The 13996-nt window shown below is 38.6% G+C and overlaps 1 protein-coding gene across 4 annotated transcripts in view; it reads left to right on the top strand.

Moving 5' to 3' along the window:
- The first annotated feature begins 579 nt into the window (after positions 1 to 579).
- LOC142347901 (uncharacterized) overlaps positions 580 to 13996 on the top strand; it is a 19911-nt gene continuing 6494 nt past the window's right edge. For 2 of the 4 annotated variants that reach the window (XM_075399070.1, XM_075399066.1), the window contains exons 1-3: positions 580 to 721; positions 1563 to 1649; positions 1934 to 2053. In XM_075399070.1, the coding sequence (XP_075255185.1) occupies positions 665 to 721; positions 1563 to 1649; positions 1934 to 2053 (264 nt within the window). In that variant the 5' untranslated portion in view covers positions 580 to 664. Of the gene's footprint in view, positions 722 to 1560; positions 1650 to 1877; positions 2054 to 13996 lie in introns of those variants that run through there. The other 2 variants (XM_075399084.1, XM_075399077.1) reach the window with 2 other exon arrangements.

Raw genomic sequence — 13996 nt, 5'->3', positions numbered from 1 at the left:
CAAAAATGCGGATGAGAAGGGTCGGAACTTTATGTGCGAACGCACAATACTGAGCCTATTTGTTAGCTTATAGTCTCAGCGGTGATCTTCCGTTTGTTTCTTGCCATATATCACGATCACCAAATCCATTTAACGTTTTGCAAAAAAAACGGCTAATTTACACAGGTTTTTCTGTTTAGTCCGTGAGCTGGGCTAGCAAAATAAAACAAAACGCTTATTAAACTTCTGAGTAAGGTACTTAATCTGAGCTGATTGCAAAATTGAAGCAAAATTTTTCATAGCTAAAATTGGCTAAATTTTGCATGCAAAGCTGATTGGCTCGTTCTCTACGATTGGTTTTATTAGTATAGGATAAGTTTATATATTAATTCGTTTACAGGCAGATAAAACATGTATAGTACACCGGATCATTTTAGCAAGTAAATCGGTGAACGCATGTTCATTAAATTTTAGGCATCGCAAACGAAACACAGCCATATAAGAAATTGTTCAACATGAATTGTTTAAAAGCGCGATTCTACAGATTTCGGTCGCAATAGAAGTTCAAGGACCTCTTGATTCACACATGCGATCCTTTTTTATGTTTGATAAAATTGTTTATAATCCATAAAAGCTATGCAATTTTGAATTTGTCCATTACGTTTAAAATGTGTTCCGAATCCTGATGAGAAAGGAAAAGACTGTGTCACATATTTCTTCAATTTGGGAACGAGCTCTTAAGGTACTGTAAGTAGTTTTTTACCGACTGGTAAAATTATTTAAAAAAACGTATTCATTGAGAAAATTAATGTCTGTAAAGAAATTTATTGTGATTTAGTTAGCCACAAAAAGTTGCAACGCAAGCAAACGTTCGACGAATTCCCCGACATGCAAATGAACAACGAAATGCTGACCTTTGAACATTCTATAGCGTTTGCAACTTTATGGGACTGACTATAAAATCAATTCGTCTTTTTAAAGAGATCAAAATGCATACGCCGAAATTGATTTAACAAAACACTCAAACGTGACTTAAGCTCGAAACTATTTCTAATACCAGCACAGAAAATGAAATAGGAATATGTAGGAATATAGAGGTGATAGCGGAATATTCTCATAATTGGATACGTTAGCGTTTTGCACTAACAACGTCTTAGTTTAAAATATGCCGCATAATGACAATTTAAAAACACTATCAGAGCAAAAACATTTTCTTCCATATAAAATCAACCCAAATGCCTTTTAAGTCTTCAGTGTCGACTTTTTCTAATAGTAGAAAATTCGAGTTTCTTATGGAGGCCTTCTGTACTGTTTTTGTATGAAGTTCTCTGGAATATGCTGAATGAAGTGAAAAGGCAACGATTTCCGTAAAAATTGACGCATTTATCGCCTTCCATTGTTGCAAGGTTTTCAGTACATTTTTTAAATAAGCGGAAAGAAAATTTGCATACACCTCGACTCTGGTGTACGTCAATATTAATCATTATGTTTACTAAAACTATCATGTTTTCATGGCAAAAATTGAAATCAAGCAATTACTTTGATAATGTTTGAAATAAGGGATCACATGCGTTTGTTCCTAGAAGTGGGATGACTTCGTTTCTTCACTTGATAAACCAAGCCATGAAATCCCTCCTCCCATCTGTGGAGCTGCGGTCGACCAGAACACAGTGAGTACTGTCGAGAATTTTCCGTTTTAATAGTTTACACGTTTGTAGTTGTAAACGCTTCGCAACCCTTTATTCCCCCATCACTTTTAAGATTTTAAGTAACAATGCGGTTATACTATCATATTAAAAGGCTATAAGATGTATAAGCGGGTGGGTAAATTTATGTGGGGGCGGGGGCGGGGGTAAAATAAAGACAAAAAAACAAGGAAGAATCATGTAGTCTTTTAGTTCGATTTTGGTCAGGGCAACAAATATTAAATCGAATGCAAACATTTGTCCTTAAGCTTTCAACGGACAGTTGTGAGATTCGGCAAATTGCTACACAAGAAGAGTGTGATGGGGATGGGGATAGTGGCATTCAAGACCAGATTCAAAAAGGTTCCCTCTGGGACGCTGCAAGCCAGGCATGTCTACTTTTAAAATCATTTTCCATTTAATATTGTATGAATCTTTCACGGTTAGTTTTATGTACTAATCATTATGTAACTGCCGAGAGATATAGTCATCAGTCTCGTCATGATTCCAGAGTAAACAGTTCACTGCGCCAAAATTTGAGAAGAGGCTTTTAATGAGAAATCATTTTGGTTTGGAAACTAGCAGGCCCGCGAAACCATAACCAGAAAATCATTTACACGAATAGAAGTTTTAATAGAAGCAAAGGTTTCTGTTTCCCACCATCTCGGGCTAGAACCCATGCCCCTCGTTTAACAGCCATAGGTCCCACAACTTAAACTATCTATGTGTATTGCACTTGTCTTTTGCTTTTTCTACAGCAAATTTCTGGATAATGGCGTTTGTGATTTGCTTGTTTTTGCTATACCGCAAGCTTAGTAAGCGGAAAATCATGCGCATATTAGGTGCTTAAAAAGGCAAGTAAAGCGCGTCTCAAAACGCATTTATTACGCTAGGTTCCTTGATTAAGGGCCCCTAAAACATGATACGTTGAGAGGGCTGTTGACCATTGTGCTCAATTGCGAGTGAAATTTACTATAAAAAAGATTATACGACAAAACGACTAAAACTACCTAAAACTTAGTTTCATAGCAATATTAGCAATTTCATAGCAATTTATTAGCAATGAGAGCATTTCAGATCACGCAAAAAAAACAAAAAGGAAAGCATGAAAACTTAGTTGACACCACGGGATGTTCTAGAACAGCGCAGAATCTGTACGGCAATAACTTTGCAGAAAAACACACGTTTACAATAAGAACTTCAAACTTAGTTCGGTAGCAATTAAAAAACATGTAGTGCCAAGAACAGTAAATCCTCCCTCTTGGCGAGCATACTTTCAAGACCTTTTAGCCTCGTGATAACTGCACCTGAAGAACAGTCTTTTGTCCCAAGTTCGGTTCTCACCCATCAACTTTGAGCCTTTTATGTCATTGACCTCTCCACATATGTTCGCTTAACCATGCTGCTCAATGCGGCTCTTAAAAATGCACTTCAAGAGGCCCCTTAAACATGCAAAAATTTTGTACAAATTCAGAGCTCACGCGTTTAAGATATAGGATTAGCATTTTAATTTCTAACACAAACAGGAACATAAAATGACTGAACGTCGGAAGAAGGGCTCTCGAACAACCGGAGGAATGATGTTGATTAGAAAATTTCATGTCTACAAGAAGAGGGTTAGCCGACAGGGGTTCGAACCATCGACCCTCAGATTAGCAGTCATCCATCTCACCAACTGCGCTATAACCACTTTTATCGTATCAATAAACATATTTCGGATTGAGAGCATTTGAGATCACGCAAAAATCAAAAAGAAAAGCATGAAAAACTTAGTTGAAAGCAAGAGTGTTCTAGAATAGCGCAGAATCTGTACGGCTATAACTTTGCAGAAAAACACACGTTTAAAACAAGAACTTCAAACTTAATTCGGTAGCAATTAAAAAACACGTAGTATCCAGGACAGTAAATTCTCCCTCTTGGCAAGCATACTTTCAACATCTCTTAGCCTCGTGGTAACTGCACCTGACCAACCGTTTATTGTCCCAGGTTCGGTTCTCACCCATCTAATTTGAGCCTTTTAGGTCATTGAACTCTCTCGATATGTTCGTTTAACCATGCTGCTCAATGCGGCTCTTAAACATGCACTTCAAGAGGCCCCTTAAACATGCAAAAATTTTGTCCAAATTTAGAGCTCACGCTTTTAATATATACTAGCAGGCCCGCAAACACACATCACAATAAAAATCTTTCAACGGAAAAGAAGATTCAAAAGAAATTAAGATTTATGTTTCATGCCAACTCCGGCTCCAACCCATATGCCCCTCATTTACCAGGCAGATGTGTTAACGCATATGCTACCGACGCGTAGTTTTCCGTCTTTTATCCTATGTAGCAGTAAATTTCTGTTAAGCAACATTTTGGCTTTGCCGAAATGCCTGTTTAAGGAGCGCTATAACTTAGGTAGATAACGAGCTTATACATGGTGGCAAAGCGCGTTTATTATCTACTGTCTATTCTTATTTCTGAATCGGCGAAATTCTTGTCAAGGGCTTTTATGGCTTGTCTATTTTGGCAAGCGTAATGAGAGCAAAACATGAGCAGATTAGGAGCCAAAATATGAAATAAGAGAAAGATTGGAAGGAAAGAAAAGAAAATACGAAAAAAAAACGAAATAAAAGGAGCGAAAGGAAAAGAAAATCAAATTCTCAAATTTGTGGTCAAGGAAGTTGTGGGTCTTTTTCCGGTTTCAATTGGACTCGAACCCTTGCTCCTCGCTTAACAGTCATGGGTCTTATCCTCTACGCTAAGTATGCCGATTGCTTACGCCTATTGATTATTCTAATGCAGAGAGAATGAAGCAATAAAGAAAGAACGAAGATAAAACTAACGAACAAAAAGAAAGAAGCGAAGAACGGAATTAAAAGACAACCAAATAACAATTTTTTTAAACCTGCCTTTCAATAATTAGTCGGGCTTGAACTCATGCCCCTCGCTTTAGAGCCATAGATTTTATCCCTTTCGCTACCTACGACTGTTGCTTTTGTCTATTGAACTGATTACGTATGCAAATGTGTGTGGACCGCTTAAAACCCATCCTATGCGCAAGCAAAGGACGAATAGCGAGCACTCCTCGTGGGCAGCGAAGTACTCTATCGGGCGGATGGAATGGTACACATCCTGTCCAAGTATCATCTCAATGTTTCCATAGGAAAATGTAACCGGGTCTTGAACTGCTAGGTGCGGATATGTGTCTTGAAGAGCATTAATGTTGATAACGTCGGTGCCTACATTCAAATTTTCCTTCACCTGAGGAATATTTTTAAAGGGTTCAAATGCTTAGATGTCGCGTGGTTTTACAATTATTTCAACCATTTTCGTGCCAATGACTTCCTAGTGTTTATAAACTTGACCGTAAGTTTCAATGCTGTACCGTGCAAACCAAGTCTATTTGCAAGACTATTGGACACCCAGGAGTTACTGCAGGCGTTATCGCACAAAACAAAAGCCGTGGTATCTTCACCCGAAGAATTAGCCACAGATGACATTGTAGTGGTCTTACTCAATGATTGCCCACCAGAAGGTTTTCTTTGACTTGCACCAATATTATTACTACCGTTTTGTTTGTTGAAGGGTGTTTAGATGAAAAAAACCCTATCAGCTCCCTGGAGAAGTGTGTTATGGGAGCTGTTGCAACGATCTTTCCTGCATTTTTGGGGTTCGGGCATTGCCAGAAAATGTTTTTTCCCTTAAACACGAGAAGCACGGTTTTGCTTGGGCCACTATATTGGCTCGTTGATTGGGAGTCCTTTCTTTAAATACCTGACACACCCAGAAGCGGTGGTTTCCTATACATACAATGCAGCGAGAAGTTGGTGATGTTGTTGCAGTTGCAGCCGGTTTGTATGTGTTTTCCGCTGTGTTGACAGCCAATGTCCTTGAGGAAACTTTTGTCTTGGTTAGTGAGCTGGTATTGTCCTGAGTTATTGTCGTTTTTGATGTTTGCTTCATTGATTCATGTGCCTCGGCCTTTTGCTTCGACCAATCGTTTAAGTCGGGTGTTGGCTTTACCCAATGTTTCTGGACGGTAAAGAGTGAACATGACTCTTTCATATTGGGTGACCGTGCACTGCCGTGTTAAGTAGCGACGCGCTCTTTGAGTCAGCATCGAATGAAAGTGACATAAAGACGCCCACCAGAGTTGAGATTGTTGCAGATTAGTATATGATGTTATCACTATTGTGCATCTTCAGTGAGTTTGTCAAAATGTACACTGGCCACTGCCTGTGGCTGGCTTAATTTGAGTTCAAGTGTCTTAAGTGCACCTTTAGACATTATTCAGCGTTATGCGAACTGAGCGATAGCGGTCTTTGCTTTTCCAGTTACTAGAAATTTTAGTAGGTCAGCTTGACATCATCAGTCAGTGACTTTGAATCTATGCCATTTTAAATTCCCCGAACCATTCAGGTCAATGCAGAGGGTCACCATTGTAGTGTGACAGTTTCTACTCGGGCAGTGGATTGTTCTTTTTAATAGAGATTGCGTCCAACAACCGTTTTATAAATACTGAGAGTCCAAAGAAGGAGCCGAAGGTGTGGGATGCGGTGTTCTAACACACACACACAACTGGTTTGAAACGGTAGCTCCATACAATGGAGTAACGATGGGAGTGACAACAGTTGGGGCGGTACCAATGGATGAACTAAAAGTATAATGTTGCATGAAGTCTGCTGCCTGTACATAAGTGGAGGAGCGGAGCAATGCAGGCACATGGTGGTTACTGAACAATGCCTGCCAGTGGTACGTTGCTTAAGTTTACGGATGTAGCAGCAAAGGGCATTAAATTAGCTGGGACAGATACCAGGAGGCGCCCCACGATCGGATCCGGCAGAGGGAGAGCTGCATGGGTTGAGGGGACAGAGCCTAAGAGCTTGTAACAGTGCTGTGGGGTCGGTGGATAGATTGCATGTGATACTGAAAATTTTGCAGGAAGAGAAAACTTCTGTGCGGGCGGACAAGGCGGTAACTGATTGGCGTTGTTTACCATAGGTGGTTCATTTTCATTTCATAGGAGAGCTAGCGGTGGTGGTGCGGGAGCAAAACAAAAAGCGGCTGGAATTAACTGAATCTGCGGGGCTATTGGGCTGAGGAGCGCGGTTTAAATGGCGGGTGCTTTTATGTGTGCTTGTGTCTGAATAAAAATAGCGGATCATTAGCAACTGCATAAAATCGTGATGAACAAAGAGGGCTGACCTGGTTCAACTGCCCCGGCATGCTTGACCTGCGGACTAGTTGTTCGTCCAACTGCAGGGTAGCTTGAGACAGCTGTCGGGTTGTATTCGGGGCTTTTAGTTGTGCCGCCATACCAAAGTTTACTGGTGGTGATGGAGGTGTTTATTGAGGCTGTTGCTGTCCTTGAATGATGTTATTTTCAAGAAGAGCATTATGACTAGAAGATTTCTATTACCTGTCTCCTGCGTCCGATTGACAGCGATGTTGATGTTAGCCGGAACTTGATGTAAATTGAGATCAAAAGGATGCGAGTTAAGAGGTTGAGCTGAAGAAGCACGAATAGCAGTGGTTTGGTTTGATTGACCGATGGAACCAGAAAGGTGCAAACTCGGTTTATTTGGAACATCTGCAACGTTTCCGACCGGCCATGAGTTGAACCGACTTTGAAAAAGTTTGTTGCTTTTTACCGTGTTTTTTTCACTAAACAGCTCGCTCAGTTTGCCAGTGTCGGACCCATCAGGTGATGACTTTGTCGTCAACTCAATTATTTCAAGGGCAGCAGCAGCTATTTACGATGGTTACGATGTTCCTACTCTAGCTGCTGAATTTCCAATTCTCTCAATTGCATTATCAAGCGGTGCCTGGCAATCTGTAGCTCTGCCTCGTATTGTTTCTCAAGTTCTTCCTTTTTATGTTTTGATATTTCTATTTCACGTTCACGCTGGCTAGATTTTTTTGAGGAAGTCAAATGCAATTCTGATTTTGAATGGTGAGATGTCTATTGCTCAGCTGCCTTTTGTTTTAGACCGAATCAAGGTACCCTCGAGCAGCCGCTTTTGTCATATTTCATAGTTATAATCTCTAACCATTGCTCCAGGTCTCTACATGCGGTGTCCGGATCTTCAGTCTCATGCACAAGATCAAAGAGCTCCTCATTTTTCTCAATTACACTAGTGAGGACATCTTTGCTTTTTACGATCAGACATTCGATTTTAACTTTTCTCTCCTGTTTATCGACAAAATTGTTGATGTCACTATAGATCATACTAAGCTTAGCCTCATACTAAGCAGCATAAACTTGCTTGAACTTTTCCTGTAATGCTGCAAAGAACTTATCAAAACTGGAACCAGAAGTTTAACTTGGTGTTACTACAAAAAATACACACACATGTATACAACACAACACAAAGTTGTTAAACCGAGCCCTAGTATGACGGTTAAACCCAGCAAACCACCAAAGAGCAATGGTGTTCGTCGAGTGCAGAAGTACCCGGCAAAACAAGAGAAAATACGATGAGCGCTCGAAAGCGCAACGCGCGAAAAAACGGGTAGCAGGGCGGACAAGAGAAACGCCGAACTAAGGGAACACGACGCGACGGCAAGACGAGACGGACCGCTTAGAAACGCCGGGCAAACAGCGCACGAAGAAACGGGAAAACAATACGGAAGGGAAGGAAACGCCTCGCGAACGACGAAGCAGAAAACGAGACTGACGGCACGGAAAGATTGGGCGGCGGGTGCACAACGCGGCGTGAAAAGTGAACGGACTGAACGGGAACGTCGAGCAAGTTGGGCGCAACGGAACGGGAAGGCGGGAGCGAACAGGCGGGAAAGGAGTAGGCAACGATCAAGGAGGTAGACAAACTCAACCAAATAAATGGGGCGCAACTCCAAGACAAACATAAGTCATACCCAAGGAAGAAGGAGAGAAGCTACTGCTAGATGAACTAGCACGATACATTATGGGCTTAAAATACCAATAACAAACTAATTTACAGCAATGCAGTAGTATAAAAAAAAATAAAAAAGAACAAAATTTAATGGCCCTAACTCCAGAAAAAAACTAAGTCAAATATTAGAAGGCATCAAGACCCAGCCAACTAACAACCATACAGCTTCATGCGAACATATAGCAGCAAAATTTATTTTACTACAACAGAGAATCCAGTAAATTAGAAAAAGTGAATTTGTAGTTGATTTAGTAAAGTTGAAGCAGTTAGCAGTTAAATTAGTAAAAAAATTAAAAGACAATCGAGCGGTAACCAGTGAATCAACTAAGTCACACCCTAAAAATCTACATAACCAAAACAACAGACCAGCATACTAGCATCAACAACATTTTGCAACATTTAAAAAAAAACTTAATTCATCACGTATGACAAAATACTACATCGTACAATAGATAAACGAGGAAAAAAAGGAAGATATGGCAAAAAAGAGAAACGTTTTAATTGAACCTTTTAATGGTAATTTTCTTTAATTTTGGAAAAAATAGAATGCCTGCATCTGCTGCTAAGTCAACCAAAGAAAATGGGGAGTGCAAAATGGTGAAGGCAGAGGTGCTAGTGACAGTGAAGAGGAAGATGATGGAGGTTATCTGATGAAAGAACAGAATGACCGCCTATTCAATGGAGACGGAAACTTCGCTTCCCTGAAGAAGTGCATGCAGGACATAAGACAACAGATATTGCCTCAAGAATGCCTGCTTTGCTAAGGCAACCAAAGAGAACGGGGAGTGCAAAATGATGAAGACAGAGGTGCTAGTGGCAGTGAAGAAGAAGATGATGGAGGTTATCTGATGAAAGAACAGATTCCCTGAAGAAGTGCATGCAGGACATAACACACCAGATCTTGCCTCAGTACCACAAAAAACAATTAAAAATTTTAGAAAACTTGATTGAATGTGTCCTCTACAGAAGCACACGTTGAATCCGACGGATTAGTTTCTATAGAAAAATTGGCTTACAGAGGGACACGATGACACGATGACGATGAGCCATTTGACAACCAGGGAGTGGCGTCATGCTCACCTATTTAGCATTGGAGAAAAATTGGTCATTGAAGGTATTCAGTTGTGTGTAATGACGAATAAAACGGAGATAGCAAATTTCTATTAGAGCGCTACTGAAATGATACAACCACAAACTAACCCGTAACTTGTGAGCAAACTAAGTCACACTGCCAGTTAGTGGGTGGACTCCAACAACAACGAAAAACTAGGATACAGTCAGGTTACCGACGGTTTCAGAAAGTTCCACCTCCTCGAACGCACGGCGATTACGAAGCGTTTTTCGACGACGCTTAGAGACGCGAAGCGTTTTTTCAGTCGGGAGCGTGAGGTTAAAGACCAGAGATTGCTCTTATGCGCTATCACTATCTATAGTGTTTTCAGCTCAAGCGCAGGCTTTTAATGTAATGCCTTGTACTCTCGAACGAAACTAGAGTCTTTCTGTTTATGTTTAGACACAATGTCTTTCACTATTTGCATGGCAACTAGAGTACTTAGCTTGTACAGTATCCCCCAATTTTTCTTTTTCGGTTTATCGCAATTTCTGTGAATTTTTACGATAATGTTCATATCCTATTTTAAAACAGAGAATTTGTTGAGCAATCAGCCAATCGGAAAACAATATTCCCATTATCTCAATTGCGATTGGCCAGTAAAAAACTTTGTATGTTTTAGTACGTCTCCCATTTTCACTTGCGCCGGATTGTTCATAGATAGAGCGTTGCTAAATTGTTTACTCAGTAACACACAGGAAGCCATTTTTGTCAAAAAGTTCAACTTGGTTGGTTTTCTAAGTTTTCATTGATGAAGAAGCTTCATTGATGAATTGCTCTCTATGTGGACTGTTTGTATTGAATCTCAGTTAAGTTGATGATGGTAATTGAAAAATTTCATGCATACACCTGTGTCCATAGTGACCAAAAATATGATTTACGAGCGCTTAATAAATTTTATGAGATGATTGAAGTGCACATAAAGCTAGAGCTCAAACTAGGCCATCACTATACGTGGCTTAATATACTCAGTGCAACAACACAGAAAAAAAGAACTAATTAAATATTTCATCTGCATGTTTTAGAAATTATATCGTATAAAGTTGGCAAGCTCAACGTTCAGAGTTGAAAATCGAATCAAGGCAAGGTTGAGCTAAAATTAAGACCGACATTAATAAGTGAGGTATAAGGTAACGAAAATCAAGCACGAGGAAGATTGCGCACTATGTTGATCTCGAAGTGCCAAGGATTCCTTGAACCAAGTTTTGAATTGAATAGACCCAAATGTTGCTGCTTAAGTTGCAGAGGAAGGCATTTCTTCGATTGAAATTGACGCGGCATTAAATTAGAAATACACATTTACTTCTACAAGGAAATAACATCTATAGCGTACTTGGAACAGCCCTCAATTTGATATGTGTATCGATTTTGCGGGATATCATAAGCGTTATTGTTGGATAGATTTGAAAGATGAACGCAAAAACTTTTTTCGCAAGACGTATCTGAGCTCAAAACACATTTTCAAGAAAGTTTATCGAAGTCCCCTTACAGTTTTCTTACAGTGAAAATTGCGCAACTGTTTGCAATTTTTGCTCACAACTTTGAATGTGACTAAAAATTGAAAAAAAAACTATGCAGCATGACTTGATCAAAATAGACATTCCTGCAACTAATGTTCTCGATAACTTTCCAGCTGCTTTTTGTTAGCTGAAAATTTGAGATCTTTTAGGTCTTAGATCACAAATCTACAGTTCCCCTGCATTAGTTTCTGAAAAAATACAACTTTGGCTTGCATTGTAATTGATATACAATTAAACAAAATATTGATATAATAAAAACAAAATTTGGGAAACATGAAAAATCATTAAATCACAAGACTCTTACTCAACGGATAGAATCGTAAATCAACCAGTTGGCTAATAATGTTACGTTTTGAAACGATCAAACAGGCGCAAGAAATGAACACAATAACGAATAACCAAGAAAATTACATAAAAAAAACAAAAATTTATAACATCGGAGTTTTGTGGCATTTGTTTTTGAAATAACGTGGTACTTTCACAACTTAATTACCTACTCTAAATTCATATATGAACACAGAAAACTACTCATAAACAGTAATCACGTAAAATTAAAGAAACAGAAACTAAAAAGATAATCATTGCCAGACAAAAAATGTGTGGTTAATGGCTGCCAGAATGTGATGCCAAATGTGTGTCAGGCAGATAAAAATGCTCGAAATGACAAACATGGCGGGCAGATTGCCGGAAAATAGCCGCGACAGACGCTTTTGGCATACCATGACTTGAAACAACTAAATAAGTAAGATTGACAGATCGACCAACATCTTTATAATAGACCACTAGACTTTTTGGGTTAGATTCGGACTGTCATTTTGATGAAACACATTTGCTCTACAAGGAAAAAGCCCAAACGGAGCTTTTTCAAAATTTATTTTCGAGATTTAAACTCAAGACTCTATTACTCAGGAATCCGGGCATATAAGTTTGGCACTACTTAGATGCACACTACTCCCCTTAAGTAGTAAATGTTCATAAAATTTAAAGTTCCATAAGAGAGATCAGAAGTCATTTTTTTAGTGAGGTAAGTCACGCAATTGACCTAAAAGCAGAAATGACGTCACGGACACAAATTTTAACTGCAAAGCAGTAGCAGTCACTGAAGTCAATGAAAAAGTCAATTCCAAGAAGTCAGGGAAAGTTGAAACGACAATCTGTTAGACGAAGTAAAAAAACAAAGCTGGACAGATCCTGGCCTACAATTCAAAGAAATTTTATTGAATAAACAAAAACTAGACCTATAACGGACTTTGAGAGAATTGGAAAAAGGATTTTCAAAAAATTAAATCAAAAAAATTTAAAAAACAGAAAACCAAAGTCAAAATGCCTCAGTGGAACAAATAATCACTTGCGAGAAATGGAAATTTGGTTCAAACAAAAAACTAGGCCTAGGATGAACTTTCAATGGATAGGGAAAACGCCTAAGAAAAAAATCCAATCCAAAAATTTGAAAAAACAGTAAAAATCAGAGTGGAGCTGCCGCATGCGAACAAAAATCCACTAGCGAGAAAGCGAATTTTTGTTCAAACACCGTTTTCTCACTCTACTTTAAATTTAGAGCAAAAAATTTTACGCCGCAAAACCACTCGTTTTTTTTGCTTCACTTCCTGTTTCAGCACGACCAAAATCACCTCTCCAATTTGACATCAAAAACCATGAAAATGTGTGAACAGATCTTTAAAAAAAGACAGCTCCCCAATACAATTCAAATTCTATGAATTGTAAAAAAATTAGGAGCGCAATAATAGCCGCTAATATAATAATAATAAAAAAATGTACAAAAAATAGGTTTGTCCATTTACGTTGTTTCTATTTGTTAGTGTAAGGTAGGCTCAAAATCAAGATTTTTAAAAAACTTCGGCAGCAGGCAAAATTGGGGATTATATTTTTTCCTTCGACTATTGTTACTTCGATATCTCTCTATTTTTTATTATCTTCTCTGATAAAATTTTGTTCCTGCATATTTTGTTCTTATCAGTTTTTTTTAAAAGGATTTTTTATAAAATCGGTCACTCTTCCATAAAATAGTACGAGTTCAAATTTTCCGAGTTAACAATTTTATTGCGAAATTATTTTTTTTGGTTCCTACATTCACAAAAATAAGGCCTGCTAACTGACGGCTGACAGAAAATTCATTCGACATGTTTTCAATGAAAATTGATATAATTTGAGATTGATTGATGTTTTTTGAGTTGATAAGCGATTTGATCAACTGTAATTGAATTAATGAAACACAAAAAAATCAATTTTGTTTTCAGGCTCATATAAAAAACTAGATGAATATAGATGATTTTTGAATACGCAGTTTGAAGTTATATTTCTAAAGACTTTTTGTCAGTATTTAACATTTAATCTATTCTCGCATAAATATTGAAAGACGAATCGTGAATTAAATTTCGAGAAATCAATCACATAACGAGGCTCAAAAAACCACAATATTCATCACTTTTTCGTAGTTGTTGCTCCTACATTTCGAAAGGACTTTACGTCAACTTTCAGGGTGCCCTGAATGTTAGCCGCAAGGAAAAAATTTAAGTAGAATATTTGCCGAAAAGGAGACATCAACCGAGATTTTTTGTTGCCAGAACAGTTTATTGCCAGAACAATATGCTCGGTCGTGATGTTTTGTTCGGTTTTGATCGATTTATAACAGGTGCCATATGCCACTGAGGCACGGCAGTGGTCAGTGAGGCATGGCCAAATCTTTCATATTCCGTGTCCGGGCAAAGCAGTCCCAGACAAAATACTCCCAGACAAAATAGTCCAATATAAGCAGACAAAATAGTCCGACAAAGAAATCCC

This window comes from Convolutriloba macropyga, chromosome 1 (genome assembly GCF_964194025.1).
Source record: "Convolutriloba macropyga chromosome 1, txConMacr16.3, whole genome shotgun sequence".
NCBI classification, from domain to species: Eukaryota; Metazoa; Xenacoelomorpha; order Acoela; family Convolutidae; genus Convolutriloba; species Convolutriloba macropyga.
This window is presented reverse-complemented; position numbering and strand designations above follow the sequence as displayed.